General features: G+C 48.3%; 2 protein-coding genes and 1 pseudogene across 9 annotated transcripts in view; 2 read left to right on the top strand and 1 right to left on the bottom strand.

Moving 5' to 3' along the window:
• Positions 1 to 1900: 1900 nt before the first annotated feature.
• Positions 1901 to 2557, top strand: LOC115272971 (annotated as a pseudogene).
• A 6553-nt stretch (positions 2558 to 9110) lies between these two features.
• Positions 9111 to 18404, top strand: TP53INP2 (tumor protein p53 inducible nuclear protein 2). Of its 4 annotated transcripts, XM_029918361.1 has the most exons (5): positions 9111 to 9183; positions 9658 to 9841; positions 13629 to 13803; positions 14187 to 14475; positions 15041 to 18404. In XM_029918361.1, the coding sequence occupies exons 3-5, from the start codon at positions 13680 to 13682 to the stop codon at positions 15291 to 15293; spliced, it is 666 nt and encodes a 221-aa protein (XP_029774221.1). In that variant the 5' UTR covers positions 9111 to 9183; positions 9658 to 9841; positions 13629 to 13679; the 3' UTR covers positions 15294 to 18404. The 4 variants fall into 4 exon arrangements, with proteins under 4 accessions (XP_029774221.1, XP_029774220.1, XP_029774223.1 ...); XM_029918360.1 differs by lacking the exon at positions 9111 to 9183 and having other exon boundaries at positions 9624 to 9841; XM_029918363.1 differs by lacking the exon at positions 9111 to 9183 and having other exon boundaries at positions 9624 to 9841; positions 14307 to 14475.
• Positions 18405 to 19478: 1074 nt separating this feature from the next.
• Positions 19479 to 23146, bottom strand: part of NCOA6 (nuclear receptor coactivator 6) — an 89531-nt gene continuing 85863 nt past the window's right edge. For all 5 annotated transcript variants that reach the window (XM_029915825.1, XM_029915824.1, XM_029915826.1 and 2 more), the window contains one exon: positions 19479 to 20045. In XM_029915825.1, the coding sequence (XP_029771685.1) occupies positions 20002 to 20045 (44 nt within the window). In that variant the 3' untranslated portion in view covers positions 19479 to 20001. The remainder of the gene's footprint in view (positions 20046 to 23146) is intronic.

Raw genomic sequence — 23146 nt, forward strand, 5'->3', positions numbered from 1 at the left:
TCATCCACACTTCAGTTTACTCATCTGTAAACTTAGTGCCATAGATGACCTCTAAATAACCATTCCATGCAATTCCATTACAGGTAGAAGGGTTTTTTCTCCTACAAGAAGGCACATTTTATTGTTTTTTTTATTTTTTTAATATTTTATTTATTTTTGAGAGAGAGAGGGAGAGAGAGAGACAGCATGAGCAGGGGAGGGTCAGAGGGGGAAGGGGACACAGAATCTGAAGTAAGGCTCCAGGCTCTGAGCTAAGCTGTCAGCACAGAGCCCGACATGGGGCTCGAGCCCACAAACTCTGAGATCATGACCTGAGCCGAAGCTGGACACTCAACCAACTGAGCCAGGTGCCCCAAGAAGGAACATTTTAAAAAATGTTTATTTATTTTGAGAGAGCGAACATGTGTGCAAGTAGGGGGAGAGGTCAATGGAGAGGGAGAGAGAATATTAAGCAGGCTCCAAGCTCAGCTGGAAGACTGACTCGGGGCTCAATGCACGGTTCCATCTCACCACTGCATGATCAGGACCTGAGCCGAAATCGAGAGTCATACGCTTGCTGGACTGAGCCACACAGGCACCCCAGGAAGGCACATTTTTTAAAATACCCACAAGTAATTTTGTATACCCTGACCCAGAGAATTCCTTTGGCAGACAGGTGGAACAAAATCCATAGAAAAACAGACAATTAGATAGATATAAAGTCCCCAGGTAAGTTCAGGAATTGATCAATAAATATTTCCCATCTATTCAGAGTCTATCCTGAGCTTTTCTACCCAAAGATCCCATTGATAGACTCTTGGCTTGAATCGAGGGAATCAGGCCAGGAGGGTTTTATGGAGTAGGAAGAGTTCAGAGGACCTCAGAGAGCAGGTCATGATAAAGAACTGAGGCTGCCACTCTGGGACCAGAGGTTGGGTGAGTAGAAAACCAAGGGAAAGGGTAGTGGGAAGAGTTTGGTCAGAGATTGAATCAGTATCTTTCAAAGATCCCATTGAACCCAAATCCTCCCATAACCCAAATAAATCACAGGGCTCCACATGGCCCAGGCTTAAACTCCAATGTCACATTCAAGAATGGCAGTATAAAGGATAAATTGTTGAAAACAAAGCAAATATTCAGCTACAGGGGACTGATTGGACAACTTCGATCTATCCATACCATGATATAATGTAATGCTGTGTGGTTATTAACAAAGAATGAGGAGGTACTATGTACTATTAGAGACTGATCTCCATGTTATATTGTTGAATTAAGAAAAGCAAATTTCAGGAGTACCTGGATAGCTCAGTCAGTTAACTGTCTAGCTTCAGCTCAGGTCATGATCTCACAGTTCATGAGTTTGAGCCCCATGTTGGGCTCTGTGCTGACAGCTCCGAGCCTGGAGCCTGCTTCAGATTCTGTGTCTCCTTCTCCCTCTGCCCCTGCCCCACTCATACTCTGTCTTTCTCAAAAATAAATAAACATTAAAAAATGTTTAAAAACCCACAAATTTCAGAACAGCATGCACAGCTATCATTTGTGTTCAAAATGGGGAAATCACATATACATATGTATATGTAAAGAATATTTCTGACACTTCCCACAACAGGCTGGGTAACAGCAGTCACCCCTGGGGAGCAGAAGTTGATTGGAGGGTGCTGGGAGTAGAAATGAGAAGGAAACCTATATCATTTTATTCTCTGGGCGTTTGAATTATGTGTATTTTAATCTATTCAGAAATGAATTAAAGTGTTTTAAATCCAAGAACAATAGTCCAACTCCCAAAAGTAATTTAAAAATGGCTCTAGGCTTGTGGTCAGACAACTCCTCAGGCTGGGGCTGCTGCTTGTGCTTGGGCAGGGTGTTGTGCCCCTACTCCACCCCCTTCTCCACCCCCACACCCCTACCCCAGGGTGGGAAGATGGTGAAATACTTCTGGGCCAGAGCGTGCTTGCTCCACAGTTCCTGGGACCAAGTGTTAGCTGTCTTTGGGCAGCAGTACCCAAATCCCTATAGCAAATGTATCTTGACAGAAGACAGTGCACCAGGACCCTGACCAGAAGCTCCTTCTCAGTGTCTCCTGACCAAGACCAACAGGATGCCCCACTGGGCAGAGCGACTGTTTCCTGTCAATGTTGATCCTTTGGTGTACATCTTGGAGGATTCTACTGTGGACCCACAGAACCAGACCGCAACCACCTTCACCTGGAACATCAACCATGACTGGCCGCTGGTGGTGAAAGAATTATGTGTTTACTGTGTGAACTCTGATAACAGCAACTGGACCAAAACCCGTCAGGAAGCCTGGGTCTCCTCCAGCTTATTTGGTGTCTCCAGAGCCCTCTAGGAATTTGGCCTTGCTGGGTTCAAAAGCAATGTGACCAAGACTATGAAGGGCTTTGAATCCATCCTGGTCAAGCTGCAAGGTGAGGCCCCTTCCAAACCCCTCATTGAGAGAGCCAAGGGAACCAAGGAGAAGGCAAAGGAGACAGCACTGGTAGCTACAGAGAAGGCTGAGGACCTTGCCAGCAAGGCAGCCACCAAGCAGCAGCAGCAGCAGCAGCAGCAGTTTGTGTAGCTAGCCCAGGCCCTGGTGTGGCAGGACACCTTACCACCCTGATCAAATGCCTCCCTTTCCCCCTTGTACTTTACTATTAAAAGTCCAGCACTTCCTGTTGTCTGGGTTGTGGGTTGAGGGTGGGCATTTACAGTGCACCAGGCATGTTACCCACGTCTGAGCAGGGCCTGTTTATTCCCGTTATCAGGCAGTCGACGACAAGCACAGACAGATGCAGTGACTTGCCCAGGGTCACAGACAGTGTGCAGGTACAATGGTAATAAATGCTAGACTGTAAGCTCCATGAGGGCAGGGACCTTTGTTGTATTCTCTCATGTGTCCTAAGTACCTGGAGCAATACCTAACACAAAACAGGCACTCAATAAATATTTGTTGACTTCAAGAAATAAGAAATAAAAAATAAAATGACTCTATGGGGTGGCTGGGTGGCTCAGTCAGGTGAGCGTTTGATTTTGGCTCAGGTCATGATCTTGACGTTCCTCAGTTTGAGTCTCACTCAAAGTGGCGCTCTTGTGCTAACAGTTTGAAGCCTGAAGCTTACTTCTGATTCTGTGTCTCCCTCTCTCTCTGTCTTTCCCCTGCTCAGGCTCTGTGTCTCTCTCTCAAAAATAAATAAACATTAAAAAACTTTTTTAAGATATGACTCTAATTTAATTTACTTATAATTCTTGAAAGACATCAGAGGGTCTCTAATCCATGTCAACACTCTTTAGAGTCTCCTGTGTTCTCATTAACCCTCTCACACCACAATGCTGCCTCTTAGTGTCCATCACTCACCAAACTTGTCACTTTCCATCAAAAATGTCCCCCTAGGCTCTTTCCCACAGCCTTGCTTTACTTTTCCCTCCCCACCTTTCCATTCAGTGTCTGTCATCCTAATATCCTACTTTTGTATCTCAAAAAAAAAAAAAAAAAGCAGTCAGACAAAACGAAACTCTCCTTAGAAAGCCCTGGGCAGAAAACAAGTCAGCAGACAAAGGGATTCCACATTAATGTCTCCATTGTACAGATACAGAAACAGAGACCCACGGAGGGCAGAAAGTAACCCAAAATCACATAGCAAGTCAGAAGCAGAGACCAGACAAGGGTGCAGGGCTCCTGATTTGAAATCATATTCCAGGCCATTAACCCATTTGTCCCAAGGCAAGCTTCTACTCATCATTTAAAGCCTACTTCAGATGCCTTGTCTTCCCTGAAGCCATCCTTGAATCTCTCTCTCTTTGGATTCACTTAGCATCTTGTCTAACCCACTGTTATAGCCCTTATCCCCATGTCTCTTGATTATGTTACTGTTTACACTGAAGGAGATTCTCAAGTATAGAACAAGTATCCACCTCCCAGATATAACTAGTTATTACTGAGTGTGGTGAATTTAAAGTGTATAATGGTCTAAGAGACAGGCAGACAATATGTTTTGGGAGCTCTGAGGAGTGAGATATCATTTCTTCCCAGAGAGATCTTGGAAAGCTTCCTGGAGGAAGTGCCTGTTGACTGATATGTACTTGGAGTTGCAACCCACATATTCAAGTTACTCAATTTCAAGTATGTGACTTTGGCAAAAGAAAAAAGATAGAAAAAAATGATGTTTTCCCATTTATAATACTATGAGTTTCAGAAAAATATTTGCACTAAGACAAAATGTACTAGATCAGGTCATGATCTCGCAGTTTGTGAGTTTGAGTCCTACATTGGGCTCTATACTGACAGTGCAGAGTCTGTTTGGGATTCTCTCTCTTTCCCTCTCTCTTTGGCCCTCCCCCACTTGCACTCTCCCTGTTTCTCTCTCTCAAAATAATAAAAAAAAATAAACTTTAAAAAGTACCTTTTAAGAAAAAAGACAAAATGTACTTAAGATTTGTAACTCAAGCTGCCTCTTGATATTCATGCTAACAGGTTTTGAACACATGTGTAGAAGTCTCCTATAGTTGTGTTACAGACTTCCACAAACTTAAGGGCTCAAGACAACACGTATTTATTAGCTACAGTTTTTTTAGTCAGAACTCCAGGCATAGCTCATGTGGATTCTCTGCTCAGGGACCCACAGAGAGAAACTGAGGTGTTGATCAGCCGTGCCTTCATCTGGAGACTCAAATAGGGAAAGTTTGTCTTCCAGGTTCCCTCAGGTTGTTGGCAGAATTCATTTTCTTAGAGCCGTATTATTGAGATCCCTATTTTCTTGCTTTCTGATATCTGGGGGTGCTCTCAGCTTCTAGAGGCCTCTCTTGGGTCCTTGGCATGTGGGCATCTCCAAAACATTGCAGTTTGCTCCTTCAAGGCCCACATGGGAGTGCAGCTTGAGAGAATGATTTTATGTTAGGTAAAAATACATTTTTCACACATAGGCTTTATAATTTTATGCTTTTTATTGTTTTATGTGCACATATGTACATACAGTATTTCTATACACTGCTATGTATACAGAAACATGATCTTGGCCTCATCAGTCTGAAACTCAATTTCCTCAACTGTAAAATGGGAATAGAAACGCTGTCCATCCTGGAGAGTGACAGGCATACAGTAAATGCTCAATAAATATAAACTGCCAATTACATTAATCTTGAAGACTAGAGAGGGTCTACATACATGGAGGTTAGGTAGGGGAAGAGGGGAGGGTTCCCTAGGAAGAGGAAACTGCAAGAGCAAAATCCTGGAAGCAGGAAAGCTGGTGGTAGCTTGGAGTGTGATCATTTGCATGCTGTGTGTGTGTTGACGGAGAAGGCTAAACAAGTGGGTGAGGGCAGCTTCACTCACCCCTCCAGTCAGTACTTACGGAATGTTTACAGTGTACCAAGTGCCATGAGAGCATGCCTGGTCTGCTGTGTGAATTGCAGCCTAGAGATGGTAGGGAGCCAAGGAGGAGCTATGAGCAGAAAAGGGCAGTGGTCTGAGCTGCAGGGAGCCCATCTGCTCCTAGATAAGTGGCTGCCTTAGCAGGAGGGAACCCCACTGTCTACTTTCTCCTTCCCAGCCTCAAAGCTGGAGGGATGCCACCGTTTCCTTTCAAAAGTTCTAAGTGTGGGAATTCATATAGGGCATTCACACCAGAACAGCTCACTTGGGTAATTGTCCACACTCAAACATACCCATGGAACCCCAAAGTCACCACCCCATCCTCAAACCATGGGCAGGTGGACTAAAACCAAACCAAGCATTTCACTTCCTGTCACCTGCCTCCTCTTCCTGAAATGAATCCTGCCCTGACTATTCCTTCCTTCAGGGAGGACAAACAGACACAGACAAACTCTGATGCCTGAAGGTTGGGAATGGAGGTACAGTTTAGGAAGCATGGGGCCAGCCACTTTGCAGATGGAAAAACTGACAAAGAAAGTGACTTATGCAGGAACCCAGGCACTGAGCCCAGAATAGAACCAGGACTGAAATTTGGATTTACTGACAATCGGCCCAAGGTCTTTTTCATGGTGTTCACAACACACACACGCACACACACACACACACACACACACACACACCCCACCTCCAATGTAAACACCTCTGAGTTGGACAACAAACCTGTTTGAATAGAAATTCTGGGGATATAGCTCTCCTGGTTAAGGTATAGGCCATTTGGTTTGGGAGGAATTTGGGGATTATGTCTGCCCTAGTTGGCTTTACCAATTAAATTTTTTCCTGTCTGTCCCAGTTTCTTGTACCAGTAAAATAGAAAGAAAAATATTATCTACATAGAGTTGTTGTGAAGATTAAATTAATTATTGACATGGGTAAGGACTTAGAGTAGTACGTGGCACATAGAAATCTCAATAGTATCATAATCTTCATTTAACTGTAGTTCTGGGGCTAGTGGGGGGCAGGGGAGGGCTCTGCTTCTGAGTGACCAACATTCCTGATTTTGACTCAGTTTCCAAGCTACCCTGTGGTCTTTGTCTCAGCCTTCCTTGTTCTCTTTCCAGAGGGGAAAGAAGGGAGGGATGAATGGTGAGGCAGTTCTCCAGCGGGCACATATCTTCAAGTACACACAAGGTCTCGTGAAGGACACATCCAGGCTGATACATCTGACACATCTCTGCCTTTGAAGTGGGGGGCCCCAAGCCATTGGGGAGGGCAAGTTTCAGGCCCAGACAGGAATAGAAGTGTGGCCTCTTGACCTCTAATCCTGGAGCCCATAAAACTGGGATGGTGCTTATGTCTGAGCAGGGATGGGGGGCATGGGCATCTGTTAACTCCATGGGTGTGAGTTCATGTGCATGTGTATATGTTTGTACACAGATGCCTGCATACGTATGTGTAGATATTCATGTCTACCCAGCAATGGCATCTCTAATTGGAAATAAGTCTCCAGGATTAACCGCAGCATGGTGCTCACTGCCTCTTTTTACAACCCTCAGGCCCAGACCAGGGTCTCAGAATACTAAGCTCCCCCACTCCTTTGCCACCAGGTTCAGGAGATAGCTCTGCTGGTCTACCATTCTAAGCAGGTAACTTGACCTCTCTATGCCTCAGTTTCTCCACCTGTAAGATGAGGAGTTTGGATGAATTAAGATCTGAGGTGTCCTCCAGCCCTGATAATAACTCTGCAATGCAGAGAGATGGGCCGTAGGGGTTTCAGGAGAGGATACTGCTACTTCCAAGGGTACCTTTGATTCTACAGAGAAACGGAAGACTGGGATCTGCCCGAGCAGTCTGTACATGGTGTTCGGCCAAAGCTGGGAGCAGAATCCAGCTCATTTAGGGTATCAGAGTTTATGCTGGGGGCCTCTTCCCTGGGCCTGGAGAACCAAAATCCTGTGCCCAACAGGATGCTCCCTATACCAGGATCCAAGATCCAGGGTTCAGGGTCCAGGTGAAGACTCCTATACCAGTCACCCTTCTTGATCTATAAATGCTGAGCTTTTTTCCCTACTCTGCCAGTCCCAGCATAGGCTGAGTGGGGATAGTATATGGACAAAGATTACACCCTTGGGATGCCAACCATCCATTGGAGAAGACACACACACACACACACACACAATTTAGTCATCACCACTTCTTGTTACTGAATAAATAAGTGACTGTCCATCAACATAGCTCTGTACACATGGGTGGGGAAGGCTACCTGGAGGAAGAAGGGGTGAGTAGAGTCCTGAAGACAGAAAATATATGAATTCAGAAAGGCATGAAGAGGGCATTCCAGGCAGGGGAAACAGCTTGAGTAATAACATGGCTGTGGGAGAGTGTTGAAGAGACAGTGAGGAGTTTGACATTAACACAAGCTGCATGTAGGAGAAGTGGGGATGAAGCCCGAGAGAGCTAGGACTGGTTTGTGGAAGGCTGAACAAATTAACAAATGCTGTGTTAATGAGTGTGATACGTTGGGAGCCACAGAAGTTTTTAGAAGAGGCAAATGGTGCGAAGGGAGAGGCATGTTAGGGATTAGTTTAAGTCAGCAAGGAGGTCAAGAGAGGATATGAAGTTAGCAGGAAGTAGATGTAAAGAGTAGAGGTTCAGGGTTGCACAGAATGAGGACACTTTGGGGACACCACTCGAAGGGCCAAAATACTGCTTGCTCCTCCCCCCAGAAGCCTCTGGGTTTTATTTCCTGGCTCCTTCTCCTAGTTGCTAGGGCTGAGGAGTCCCTCTGGAGTTTCAGACTTGGCTGGGGCAGGATTTTATTAGCAGAGCATGAAGCTCTGGCCTAGCTCACTCCCTGCCTCCTGTTGGGCCAGATGGGCAGCTCTCAGATCCACCCCCACCAGCCCTGCTCTACTGAGAAAGGACCCAGAACCTCCAGCCCTGAAGATTCAGGGGATGTGTATTTGTGGTCTCTCCCCAGGTGGATTTCCCAGGCCACTAGGAGAGACGGGGGTCTAGAACATGGGCTTGGCACAATCCTAAGAGTAGAGAATTTGAAAGAATCTCTAGATGCTTGTACATGTTAAATTTGACAGAAAAGGAAATTGAGACTCACAGAGGTAACATGACTTGCTTGAGTCCACACAGCTAGTTTGAGGCAGTCACAACTGGGCCTACATTTCCCTGGGGAGGCTGAAGCACTCTGGTGTTGGGACAATCTGATGCATGTAGAGAGTGAAGAGGGTTGGGGCCAGGAACTATGGTTTCAGATCCTGGTTCTACTATTTACTATAGCTTTGCAACCTGTAGGAAGTCAGGCTGAGTCTGTGTCCTCAACTGGAAAATGGGGAGAATACTCACCTTTTTAGATGTGTTGTGAAAATCAAAATACATATAAAGTGTTATAGTACAATTGGTGCCTGGCACTCAGTGTTTAGTAAACGTCAGCTAGTGGTCTGGAAGAGGCAATAATAGTACTCAATAAATGTTTGTTGAATGCAGAATTGAAAATGAATCCACATACTAACAGTGAGATTTGTGAGCCTGTAAGTTCCTCCGTGTCTAAGTCAGGACTAATAATCCTTGTCCTGTCACTTTTCTAACAACGTAGATTAAATAAAGTGTAAATGTTCCAGTACACAAGCGTCTCTAGATGAGCTATTCAGCCGAGGGCAATTCCTCTCCAAGCCCAACTGCAAAATTTCCCGTCAGCCGAACCAATTCCTCTACATTCCCGGGTGCTCCCCTGGACCCAGGGAAAGGGATGTCCCCTACCTCCCAAGCCTGCCCGGCTGAGGAAAAATAGAGCGGAGAAAGCAGAGATTGTGAAGAGTCAGAAGGTGAGAGAAGAGGGAAGGAGCGCGGGGAGAAGGTTGGCGGGGAGAATGGACGTGCACGGACGTGGTGTGTAGTTTAGAAAAGGGTACGGATTAGGGGACTTGGAGAGAGGATGCCGGTGGAAGGATACGGGGGACAGTAGGATAGGTGAGGCCGCTAGGACATACGGAGGAAAGGCAGGAAGATGGGGATCTCGTAAGCAGTGGGGACCTTCCTCATTAAGAGGTCTGTAGGTCGCCCTCGGGGCAAGGGTCAAAGATCCCCAGCAGTGGCTTCTCCGGGAGGCCCCCCGAGGCTCGAGGCACGGAGTCCGTACGAAACTACTAGCCAGCGAATCTTGGAGGGGGTAGGGAGGGGGGATCCGAAGCTTGCGATTGGCCACCGCTCAGCCGGCCAGTGACGCTAGGCGGGCGGGCCCCTTTGTGACGTCACAATCAGCTGTTTGAACGTTCCAATTTGTGCGGTGAGCCCAGCAGCGCTGCACAGTCTCAAAGCCCCGCAGGCGAGCGCAGCAGCTGCAAGCTTCCCAGCCGGAGCTCGGCCGCCTCCCAGTCCAGCCCCCGCGATGCAGCCCGGCCTGTGATCAGCGCTGACGCCGGGACGCTCTGCCGCACAACTACCTCAGAGCCACCCCACCCGCCGCACCTTCCCCTCCCCCAGGTGAGTCCGCACCAGCTTCGGCCCTAGGGGTCCTGCGTCCCTTGACACGCCCAGCACTCCTGGCTCCCGGGTCTTTGTCTCCGCCGGCGGCGGCCGTTCCCATCTCCCGATTGGCTGCCGCACGCCGGTAGACCATGACGTCTCTCTATTTGCATATGACATTGAAACGTCACCAAGGCCGGTACCGCCCCCCCCGGCTCGGGTCGCCTGTCCTCCCGTGACCCAGTAAGCGCTGGGTCGGGGGCTCGGCCCACCGGTGAGGAACGCTGAAAGGCAGCTGGAGCGGAGGGGGCCTCGGCAGTTTCCTGGGCTAACCTAGGGGTTGAAGTCAGGCCTCTCATCCCCTACTTAGATCTGGGCGGCGCTGCTGACTGTAGGTTGGAGTTCAGAGGCAGCCCAGAGCTCCAGTTCTTCTAGGTCGTTGGGGGGGCAGCGCCAGATGGCGAAATACCCTCTCTCCAGCTCCAAGCTGGGACTACCAAATCGGAGTTTGATCTTCCTGATCGCTGTTGTGTGCAGCGCGTTAGCTGATGTCACTCCCAGCCCCCAAACAAGGGGTCTTGGACTCCATTTCACCGAAGAGGAAACTGAGGCTCAGAGGGGGGAAATTGCTTACTCCAGGTCATGAAGCCAATTAGAGTCATGCCTACTGGGTGAATGATAGATGCATTAGTCATGGCACATGCCTAGTGGGAGCTCAATACAAGTAACAAGTTATACATCCTCCTAACACGGGGGACTCCACTTTGGGCTCATTGCCATCCAAATTTATAGAGCTTTTAGGTCCCCTCGTTCCTGAATCTTTTTCTAGGGGTCCTCTGGAGACTGGGTCCCCTTTTGTGGCTCTGACCCTCACTCTGTACCTTGGAGTCCCAGAGCCCAATAAAATTGCTGCCTTCCAGCTTTTGACCACAGAAAGGTGAGTCATTGGCTGCATCAGGATGTCTCTGGGGCTGATGTTGGGGTGGGATGGTGGGTGAGAGTTCCCTGTTTGGCCCTTTATTATCTCACCAACCCCCAGCATTGTCAGCTAAGAAGGACATGACCTGGCCTAGTGTTGGTGGTTACTAGGCTTATGCTGCCCCCTTCTCTGCTTACAGAGAGGGCCAGGAGAGCGGAGTAGGAGGAGAGCTTCTGGCTTTCTAAGTGGATGGGCCCAGAGACTAGGCCAAGAGTCCCATCCCAGCCTGGGCTTTGCTAAAGGATGGGTGGAGTAGAGGTGGCTTGGGGCTCAAGTGCTATTCTGGGCACAGCTGCTGTAGTTATTAAAGGGAATGGTTCTCCCTGGAGCAGAGCTGGGAATGTGAGAACCAGGAAGCTGGCAAAGCTGGGAAAGAAAATCTGGGAGGCTCCCCCAGTGATCATGAGAGGGGGCGGGCACTGGCTGGCTGGTGCTGCTGTCACTCCTGACTCTGTCACTTATTTGCTGTGTGACTCCAGGCGGGGAGCTTCCTCCCACTGCGCCTCCTTTACCCTTAATCTGTCTGTAATTTGAGGAGACCCACAACAGATTCTGGCACATAGTGGGTGCTCTGGTAAATGCATGATGAATCTTGGTATTAGGAACTCTGAACCCTTTCATAGCTGAGCAGAGGGGTTTTGAGGTGAGCAGCACCTTGAAAAGTTCAGACTCCTCTCTGACCTCCCCATCTTCCCTGACTCATATTTTTGGGGGATTGTTTGCTGAGACCTTCCTGTATATATATATATACTCTGGACTTGATATTTAGTGACCTGAGATTAGACCTGTCTGGCCACCATCTAGCTGCATGTCTTTGGGTAGACTGATTTCCTCTGATTCTCAAGTTGTAAAATGGGCCAGGTGAATATGATGGCCCTGCAACAGTTCTTCTCTTTCATCTTCTCAGTGAAGTAGTAGGTCTTTGCAAGGAGGGTGGGCCTTACCAAGGCTCCAATGTCCTCTTTCTTCAGGAGGGGCCAAACCTTCTGGATTTTTGGTAACTGAATCACTAACTCCCTGTGGCTGACAGATGGGTTGGGGTACGTGGCTTGTGTCAAGCAGACACTAGTTGGGGGTGCCCAACCTTTTATAACCTCCGTAGATCTCCCACCAGAGAAGCCAGCACCCAGGGAGCACTTCCTTCTGGAGCCCACTGTGGGTTTGCAAATGTGGAAGGTTGATGGAGGTTGGATGATTCTGTGGCAAGTGTGAAAACATACCCCAGAAACGGAAGGGGTAGCAACAAGCAGAGAAATAACTTGGGTGCGTTAGGAGTTAAGTGTAGACTGTCTCCAGGGAGTAGAAAAGTGGACATGCCCACCCCCACCTAGGGAGTTCTACAGGGAATGTGGAAACCTCCCTAGAGGGAGGTGACAGGTGTCTCAGTAGCAAAATAGTTGACCATCTTCAGGGGATAGGTGTGGAGGCTCAAGCTTTGGGACATCCAGGGCACACCTAGCCAGGTCTAGTCCTAAGGCAGTCTGAAGTGGGGAGAAGAGCAGATCTATAGCCACCTCCTTGACATCCCCATTCCTGGACCAGGGGATCTCCTTTCTTATTTTCATCTGGGGGAGGACTGATTGAGGGGTTGGGTCCTAGTCCTACCCTCACTGCTCATCCTTGAGGGCTCCTGGGGTCTGACAGGCTCTCCCTTCATCATTATCTCCCACTGACCTGCTGTCTCTCTGGGGCCAGGCAACCTGATCTTCCTCCTAGCCAGGAATGCTGCCCTTGAGCAGGCGGTTAGGTACAGGGGATGAGCAGGGGTGGGGGGCCGTGAGAATAGGATCTTAGAACCTCATCTGACAGACCCAAATGAAAGCTGTGCAATCACATGGTAGCGGTTCCGTGGGATTTCTGCTAGCCAGCACTTTTCAAGCCACAGAGGCTCAAGTAGTGGTTCCTAATCTGGGGAGTCAAGGAGTAATGTTAGGTAATCATGATGAAAACATCTTCCCAGAAAAATACCCTGGTCACCAAGTGAAAAATGCCTAATCCAGACAGATACCCAGCAAGGGCAATGGAGTATAGTGATTGGGGGTGCTGCCTCTGGAATCTGACTCTATGGGTTTAAATCCAACCTCTGTGTCTTATTAGCTGTGAGACTTTGCACAGGTGACATTACCCCTCTGAGCCTCAGTGTTGTTTTTTTTTTAACCTGTAAAAGATAATAATTAGACCCACTTCCTAGAGTTGTTTTGAGAAGTACCTGTGTACAGTACCTAGCACATGAATGCTAGTTATATTATGATGATGATAATAAGTAATCACAGTATCATACAGTTTTCTTCCTTACTTGGAGAACTGCTATTTACCCTTCAGGGTCCAACATGGATGTCCAATCCTCAGGAGACCTTTATCTTCTGATAGAGTCTAGTCATATATATCACTCCTTCCACGTCCCTAGAGCATGCAATAATGTTAATAATAACTAGTTGGTTCCTTTACTGAATGCTTACTCTGTGCCCTTGTACGGCTCTAAGCACTTTGTGTTTAGCTCATTTAATTCTCATTAGAGCCTAGAGGAGGATACTATTATTAGCTTGTGTAATTCTTATAAGGGCCTAGAGGAAGGTACTATTATCACTGGCATTTGACAGATGAGAAAACTAAAGCACAGATGAGTTAAAGAACTTCCTAAGGTCAGGCAGAACATAGAGAAGCATGAAGGCAGGCGGACTTACCAGGACGTGCACACACTGCTGAGGTTCCCCACACATCGCTTAGAGCGCATTCTCACTATGCTCTGAGGGCTGAGGGTAGTAACTGGGAGTCTGGAGTAGACGTCAGTTAGTGGTCGCTCTGACTCCTCTCTGCACCTCCCAGGTTTCGGCACTGCCGCAGGGCGCCCTCCCGAGACCGTTTCGCTCCCCCACCATGTTCCAGCGCCTCACCAGCCTCTTCTTCAGTACTCCCCCGCCCCCCGAGGACCCCGGATGTCCCCGAGCCTTCGTCTCTGAGGAGGATGAAGTGGACGGCTGGCTCATCATTGACCTGCCGGGTGAGGCCTGAGTCGGGGGCCTGTGAAGGGCAGGTGGCCGAGCAGCGGAGGGGAAGGGAGTTGCTAGGGGATTGGGAAGTTCGCCTGGCCTCCTGGGCAAACTGGGGCTGAGGCAGTGACAGTGAAGGCAGGGCAACAGGCCCCATCCCGTGCAAAGCCCAGGCCATCTCCCGGCAGCTCAGCATTGGGGCCCACACCTCACGTGCCCTAGGGCAGCTGGTGGAGACTCCTGGCCCGTGGGTGCCCCGTGGGCGCGGCCGGCGGGGCTGCGGGTCTGACTAACGATATCCTTTCTCTCCCCACCCCACTGTGTCCGGTGTGTGTGTGTGTCCCTCCCCGCTGCGCCCCCTCCTCCGCATGGCTCCCCCTCCCGCGCCCCGTAGACAGCTACGCGGCTCCACCCAGCCCCGGGGCTGCGCCTGCCCCCGCGGGCCGCCCTCCGCCCGCGCCCTCCTTGATGGACGAGAGCTGGTTTGTTACCCCTCCCGCCTGTTTTACTGCAGAGGGGCCCGGACTCGGGCCCGCCCGCCTCCAGAGCAGCCCCCTGGAGGACCTCCTCATCGAGCACCCCAGCATGTCCGTTTACGTCACCGGCAGCACCATAGTGCTGGAGCCTGGGCCCCCTTCCCCGCTCCCCGACGCTGCCCTGCCTGACGGCGACCTTAGCGAAGGGTGAGCGGGCCGGGGTCGTGGCCTGGAGACCTAGAGAGGCGTGTTTGGGAGGCAAGGGTCCCGGCGGGAAGACTGGGGGAGAGTACCTAGGAGCCCTGGGCGTGTCTTCGTGGCCAAGGGCGGGCACGAAGCTGGGGCCGGGCTGGAGGGGGGTAAAGGGGCGGAGCTTTAGGGAGAGGCCTGGCTTCTTGGCTGAGACCCGGCTCTGGAGAGTGGGAGCTCCTGGGCTTGGGGCGGGTTTGGCGGAGGGGCGAGGCCAGCGCGCCGAAGGGGTGGGGTTTCCAGAGGCTATCCCGGAAGGTAAGGACCGAATTGGAGGTGGGAGTCGTGCCTTCTCTGGAGTCCGGTTTACTTGTTACAGGGTTAGAACTGAGGAGGCATCTCCAGGTTGGCTCGCAGGAAGGACGGGGAACCCACAAGAAGGGCACCGGGAGCCCTGCTAAGAGCAGAGACAGCACAGCAACCCCAGCGACGGCGCGGGGACTGGGTGGGTGGTGTCAGCGCTCCTTTCCGCCCCAGGACCGGACCTGTCCGGCCCTGACCGAGCCCTGCTCTGTCCCCGCAGGGAGTTGGCGCCCGCCCGCCGCGAGCCCCGGGCTCTGCACCACGCCGCCGCCCCTCTGCCGGCGCGGGCTGCGCTGCTGGAGAAGGCGGGCCAGGCGCGGCGGCTGCAGCGGGCCCGGCAGCGCGCCGAGCGCCATGCGCTGAGCGCCAAGGTGGTGCAACGGCAGAACCGCGCCCGCGAGAACCGTTCGCGCCGGCCCAAGCACCAGGGCAGCTTCGTCTATCAGCCGTGCCAGCGCCAGTTCAACTACTGAGATCCGCCGGCCGAACCGCAAGCCCCTCGCCCAATCCGGACCCCTGTCGGGCCCCTCCGCCGCGGCCAGTGTGTTGCTAGAGGAGCGCCTTCAGCCCACCTGGGTTGGACACTACAGCTTCCCCCCTTCTTAAGAGAGGTGGGGTGCTAGCCCCTCCTCTCCCACCTCCCTCTATTTTCCCACCACTGATTCTCTAATCCGCTTCGGAACCCCCTTCTGTCCTTTACCCTCCAACCCTGTGCCTGATATCTAATCCTCCATTTCCATCTCCGCCCCCCCCCCCCGCTGACATTTCATCCTTCCTTCCTTCTCTGCTCTCTGTCCCCATCTCTACCCCGACATCCCCTTCATCCTTGCCCTCCGTTCCTGTACCTCTGGCCCACTCCTTCCTTCTTCCACTAGTCTCTTCTCCCAGATCTAGCTCTTTTTTCTGCCTTCGACTCCCACTTTACGTCCTCACCTATCTCATGTTTGGCACTACACGCACTCCTGCCCTTATTCATTACCAGTAATCCCTTCCCAAACGAATGGGGGTGTGTGTGTGTGTGTGCAGACTAAAGAGCTTTGCCTTTAGGCTCCACCTCCCCTCTCCCCTGGGATTGGGCTCCTTGGAGTTGTTTAGGCCTGGAAAGGTAAAGTATGTGGAATAGGACTGTGAGATGTGAGTTAGAAGGAGAAGCGGAGGGAATCAAGGGAAAGAGGCAGCCTACTGGAAATATAGACAGGACATACAGGTTAAGAACCTGTGGGGAGCAGGGCACCATGGGCGCTGGCCCTGTGCTTGCTCAGAGGCCAAGCCCTCCTCTTGGGCTTGAGCTTGGAGTCTGCCCCCACTTCCTATAATCCCATCTACCAAATCTCTTCCTGAAATTCACCCCTCTGAACACCTGAGTCTGAAGGGCTTAGAACCTTGTTGCCCTACCCCCAACCTGTCACCCCAGGATTAGAGGCTAGGCAAGGCCCTGCCATCCTGGCCTATGTTCACATGCCCAAGGTGCTAGAACTAGTTTCGGAGAGATGCAGGCCAGAGGGCTTCTAGGCAGGGAAAGTGCACACTCCAGAATCAGAGTGCAGGGGAATGATGCTGGAGAGGACAAGCTGTAGGGTGAAGCCATCCCAAGATTGACAGCTCAGCCTTCGTGTTTCACTCTGCTCAGGATGGCTAATAAACACTCCCTTGGTAGGAAGCCAGGAGCCCTGCTGTTCCAACCCCCAAATAGTCCCTATCTAGGTTCAGGGCTTCCAGGGGGGCTCTCATTATCTCCTCCAGGGCTCTCTAGTCCAAAGGGGAGAAACAGGGGGGCCTATGGTTACCCTCCCCCTCTCCAGTAAGCAACTAGAGGAGGGAACCTGAATCCCTGGGTGAGGCCAGAGGGGTCACAGGCAGACAGCATCCTCCTCCTTGTGTGGGAGTAAATTTTGGGCTCAGACACCAGCAACAGCTTCTTGGGATAGATACCCTGAGTTGCTTCCCTTTTCCCCTGTCCTTTTCTAGTGTGTGCTCTTTCTTCCTTGACACTTTTGAGATTTCCTGTTACATTTTAACATAGGTCTTCCCCCTCATTCCAATTCCAGGTTTCTAGGCCTCACAGCCAAGCTGAGGCTTGGTTGGAAAACTCTGTAATCCCATGACGGTAAAGGCAGCTGACCTCCCTGATCCTATAGCCCCAAGGCTCATGTTGGGTATACGGATAAGGGAGGGGGTAGCCCCATGGTTGCCAGGATGAGGACAGAGGAAGTTCCTGTTGGGGTCTCCTATCCAAGCCAAATCTATAGTAAAAGCAGATCAAAGTCCCTAAGCCAGTCCACTAGGGCCCCAGTAGTTACAACATTGCTCCTCTTGCCAAGGTTCTTCAGTTACATCTAGTTGCTTTTATTCTTTCAGCAACCCTGTGGTCACTTCACAGCCAGCTTAGGGTCTCCCACACTTCCAAGAGTTTAAGCTTCCTCCAGCTCTACCTGCCCACTCCTTTCCGGCCAGCTGGGGCATAGGCTCAGTCCTGAGCAGTCCCTATGATCTTTCTGGTGTGGAGGGGGAGAGCGAGATATAGGACACTTGGCTCAAATTTCAAGAGGCCCCTCACACATATTTCTGGAGGCTCCTGTAGTTCTAGAACCCTCCAGTGTCATTACCTGGCTGGTTGTAAGGCTCATATGTTTTTGTACTTTTCCTATAGATTCTGTAGCATTTGAGTGTGGGAATATTTTGTGTATAGATTTCTAAGAACCAACACTACTCAGTCTCCTGCTAGTCTGACTCCTGAAGCATCAGACCTCGTCATACTGTATTGACTGTGTATGTGCCTTTCACCTTGAGCATGCTTCAGGATTTTTTTTTAAACCACAGAACTTGAATACATGAGGGAACTAGAATTCATAAAGTCCTATGCAAACTTAGGAGGGGGTGAGAGAGTCTGTCTTGACTGATGTTTTCAGAGACCCTGGAGAAGTTGTATTAGTCAATGTCAATATTACTAGCACTTTGCCAAAACTGTGTATGTCAGAGGGACCCGTTTCCACGAAGACCCAAGTACATCAAAGGGTGACTGACAGTAATTCCCCAATATGTCTGAGTGCTCTCTTCAAGCTGGTTGTCACTTTCCATCTTTTGTCAGTTTGGCCCCAGGAGGGTACCATGTGTGTATGAATGCAGTTTGCTGCTGTTTTGGGGTATGCTTGCTCCCCACTCCCCAACCTGGAACCCTGATCAAGTAGTTCTGACCCATAATGTCTTAGGTACAGTAAGAACCCCACCTGAGCTCTTGGATGCCTCCTCAGATCCATGTGGCTTTATGGGAGGGGACTGAATACAGACACACCATAGCCCCAGGTATCTTCCCTCTTGCCCTGCCACCTAGTTTCACATGGAACCAACAAGTTGAATGAATCCCTCTTGGATGTTTTGTGTTGAGACTGGCTGAAATGAGGCAACTCTGGTTGACCATGTTGTGAAATGTTGACAGACTCAAGGACACAACCACCTCGATCCAGTCATGTGGCATGCCTGTGTACTTGTGTAACAGGATTCTGATTGTTAGATTTTAATGTTATTCCTCTATCGGAGAAAAAATTAATATAAAGAAAAACAAATAAAAATCTATTTAAAGCACACTATGCTTTCTGTCTGTGTAGAGCTAAAGTAGAAGCAGCACTCTGCAATCTCAAGCACAGTATTGGCACAGTGATTATTAGGCTGGCTTCGGTTCTGGTTGTGTGTGTCGTACATACAGGGAAGGAAGAGGGAAGATGAGCTTGCTCGAAATAGAGCCAGACAATTGTGGGGTCTGACTCATAAATAACTACTTTTAGAGGATCCTTATAACCCAAGACATCTATAATGACAATTGAAACAGAGATGAGAATAAGAGCATGAGAGAATCATGGTCTCAGGCATTAGGTTCTGGCAAGGGCAAGAAGAGACTGCAGGGGAAGGGATGAGTCTGTGTCTAGCTGTAGAAGACACAACAGAAGGTGGAGGCCCAGACCAAGACAAGGACAAAGCCCTAAGCATCAGAGTTCCCTGAAGGTTGAGAGGAGGGTAGGGGCAGAAGCAGCAGATTTGGAGACTCTAATTTTTAGGTAGGAATTGAGCCAGGAAAGGGTAAAACATGAGCATGTTAATGAGAAATCACCCCTAAGCTTGACGTAGATGAGAAATAGGGTACCCCAAGGGCAGAAAAGTCCTGGGCATCTTTGAAGTATCAACACAAAATGACCACTTTTATTTGGGAGCTGCCTGATCTAACCACAAAATTGAAAAGTGGAAAGCAGACCTAAAGTGGGCTAGATTCTTGATGCTGTTACAGATAATGTTGCTGGTTAACCTAGATTTATCTGTTGAATAGAGGATATGTTTACAGTTGTTTTGAAGCAATCCATCCTGTCACTGGAGAAACATATGTAAGAGGTGGGAAAAAAGTGCATCTGGGTTACTGATAGCTTCCTGTCCCTAGAAAATTCTGGGTGGCCTTTGATCCTACGTTGATTCTGTTATTTGTGTCCAAAACAAATTAGACCAGTATTTATCAAAGTGCCTGGTACAGTGCTGAAAAGGGCTAATTTCTTCAAAGTCGGTACAGTAAGGACAAGGTGGAATTCTAATTTACAAAGAAGGCTACTCCTATTCATTTATGGTCCAAAGAGTCTGTTCACCCCATAATCCCTTACCAATAACATACATTTATGTTCTAGGACAATGACATTTTATTTAACACATTCAATATTTCACATTGTACAAAGCCTTAGATTCTCTTTATTCACTGGTCCGTTTCTACAACAAATACATCCAAAACACTATATAATAAAATTATTTACAACATTTCCAAATGAGAAGATTCCTTTTGCTCCCGCTACTACTATTCACACACATAACTTCCACAGCACAATACATCATTAGAAGACCTAAAAATGCTCACCCTGTACTCTAGGCTGCTTAGGAAATGTGAAAACTAATAACATAATTGCATTAGCTCCTCTCAATACATGGCAACATTTTAGAAACCTTGAACTTCATCTTGCAACGCCAAAAGGGTTCAACAACTCTGCTTTCCCCATTGCACTTTACGAAATAGGTTGCAGGGACTAGGAAAAGGGCCACTTTATTAAAATGACTAACTGTACAGAAATGGATTTTAAAAAGTCACAGCTCAAAATTGCTTTTTGTAAAATTCACACACATTTACAAGGATCAAGTCACCATCCGGCTTGTTTACTTGGATTTTCTTCGCTTGGATTGCACCGCGCTGGTTATGTCTGTGGGAGGAAAGTAAGGAAACGCTCAGTTGAGGCAACTCTTTATGGCAGTGCTGTTTAGGCAGTCCACAAGAAGCAGGGCTGCCCAGAGTGGGGTCCTACTGGACTCTGAATAAATCTAAGGTCCTCACAGTGTGGAGAGGGTGTCAGGCCTGGGCCTGCAGAGTAGGGCCTGGTGACTTGGGAAGTAAGGTACAGGTGGTGGAAGATGGAGCACACACATTCAGTTGGAAAAAGGGGCAGGGTGGGGAAAGCATCTCTAGCCAGGCAATTAACCCCACAATCTCTATCACCAGTTCTTATCATCCAGTGAAATGACAGAATGAGTGCTTTTGGTGATAAATCCATGAGTGTTGCTATAAGCAAGTGAGTAAGTTGTGCCAGAGTACAAAGACCCAGCCTCTGGATCCCTTTTGGAGCCAAGCCATTATTTTGCAGCAAGCAACTCTTTTTGCTGTACTATAATCAAAGTCTCTAAATAATATGACCATGATGCCTGGTCAAGTGTCTAGACACAGGCATAGAAGCAATTCAGAGCAAGCCACAGCCTCCTCTGAGCCCGGGTGAGCCTGTAGGCTTCGTGGAAGTGGTGGGACTGTGAGTGACTTTATACACAGACAACAGTGGCATAAAGGGATTAAGTGTGTTCCTTTCATTCCTCTTATATTAATGTCTTCAATCAACTCAATCTTATTCCATATTTAAACCATGTTTCTCAAAAACTTTTCCACACAAGAGTCTTCTACAGTAGAGTACAAGGAATAGTTTTAAGCTCTCCAAGTGTAAATTTTTCTTTAAAATCTTATACTGATCTTAGGGGCACCTGAGTGTCTCAGTCAGCTAAGCATCTGACTCTTGATTTTGGCTCAGGTCATGATCTCATGCTTCATGACATTGAGCCCTGTATTTGCGCTGTATTTTGCCCTGTATTTGCGCTGACAGCATGGGGCCTGCTTGGAATTCTTTCTCCCCCCTTTGACCCTCCCTCGCTCTTTCTCTCAAAATAAATAAACATTTAAGAAAAATAAAATCTTATATTAATCTTAAAAATTTACTCTCACTCTTCGTGCTGCTCCACAGATCTTTTGGTTTTAATATGAAAACAATGTTTTACATGTCTATTATTTTTTAAAAGGTTTAGTTTATTTATTTTCATTTTGGAGAGAGAGCACAAGCAGGAGAGGGGCAGAGAGAGAGGGAGACATAGAATCTGAAGCAGGCTCCAGGATATGAGCTGTCAGCGCAGAGCCCAATGCGGGCTCAAACCCGCAAATAGAGAGATCACAACCTGAGCCAAAGATGGACCCTTAATTGACTGATCCACTCAGGTACCCTTAAAACAATGTTTTAAAATTACTTTCCATCAAGGAGAAAAAAATATTTTCTATCTAACACAATAATATGTACGTTGAATCAGTTCTTTGATTTCTGGAAACTAGGATAAATTAAAAAAATTTTTTTTAATGTTTTGTTTATTTTTGAGAGAGAGAGACAGAGCATGAGAGGGGGAGGGGCAGAGAGAGAAGGAGACACAGAACCAGAAGCAGGCTCCAGGCTCTAAGCTAGCTGTCAGCACAGAGCCTGACACGGGGCTTGAACCACGAATGTGAGATCTGACCTGAGCCGAAGTCGGAGGCTTAACCGACTTAGCCACCCAGGCGCCCCATAGGATAAATTTTTTAAAAATTTATTTTGAGAGAGAGAATGAGCAGGAGAGGGACAGAGAGAGACAGAGCAAGAATCCCCAAGCAAGCTCCACACTGTCAGGGTAGAGCCTGACACAGGGGCTGAACCCACAAACCGTGAGATGACGTGACCTGAAGTGATACCCAGAGTTGGATGCGTAACTGACCTAAACCACCCAGGGGGCCCTAGGCTAAAGTTTGTGATGCTACATGTTAGTTCAGTGTCCTATGAAATTTTTTTCTCTTTTGTATCGTATTTTGAGAGCCCAGACTTTAAGACATAGATGCAAAAAGCAAAAATGTTACTGTTAGTTATAGTAATTGCTAAGAAGTAAGGCTAAGTGACTTTCTGAGAAGTAGCCTGTATAATGTTTTAGGGCTTCTGTTGGTGCAAATTCCAGTATGTATATCTTCTTGCTGGAAGGTCACACTGCTTGTGACATGTCTCTGATTTACTCCATAGTCTTTTGCTAATTAGAGGACAGTTAATCTGACAGGATGTTAATAATGGTGTTCTTTAATTCCACGTAAACAAACTAAGAGTCTCACACCCCCCCACCCCAGATCCCTATAATCAACTCCCCAGTCCAACTCTCAAGTTTCCTTTTCACTGTAGCAAATTTGTCATTTGCAGGAAAAATATAGAGAGTTTTGTCTTGATGGAGTGTTAATTCTTAGAAAGGTATGTTAATTAGGCCAATTTTGGAAGCTCCTCTTTTGTTGTGATAAGAAGGACTGAGTGGTGTGTCTGAGAAACACATGTGGCTGGGAAGGGGGATAAGCACCTCAGGCTCTCCCTCCCTCTCCTCCTTCCTTGCTTGTTCCCATCTGTCACTGTTCTGAAGCACCCAATGTCTGGCAGACTGATTCTGCTACTGAGGATCAATCAAGGCAGTGGGACCATGAGTCAACCAGTGATTTTGTATTAGAAACTGCAAAAACATAATCTTTTAGATGCCAGGGTTAGGGGTGGGAAAGATGGTATAGGGTGTACTTTTATACTTCCATGAGGGAAAAAGCTGTATCAACCTAATTTTGAAATCTCTTATCACCTTCCCTGGATAAATCTAGGCAATCTGGATCACAGGGCAGTCTCTTTTGAGGTTTTTATAAATGTCTGAAAAGATGAGGTTTTTTGTTTTTGTAGTTCAACTTTATACTCTCTCCAAAATGTTGCAACTTTTACTACTCCACTGAACACAATAAGAGAGTCTGGAGGTGAACTCTTTAAGGTAAGGAATACTAGGGAAGTAATGAAGTGGCTGATGGTACATCCAGGGTGTACGTACATCAAGTCTGTTCCTAAAGGCTGCCTACCTTAACTGTGCGTAATCCCACTCCCAAGTTCCATACTCAAATACCATAACTAGCAAAATAAAAATTACATATATTGTTGGAAAATTCCAGTTTTTTAAG

Source organism: Suricata suricatta, chromosome 12 (genome assembly GCF_006229205.1).
Source record: "Suricata suricatta isolate VVHF042 chromosome 12, meerkat_22Aug2017_6uvM2_HiC, whole genome shotgun sequence".
Lineage (NCBI taxonomy): Eukaryota > Metazoa > Chordata > Mammalia > Carnivora > Herpestidae > Suricata > Suricata suricatta.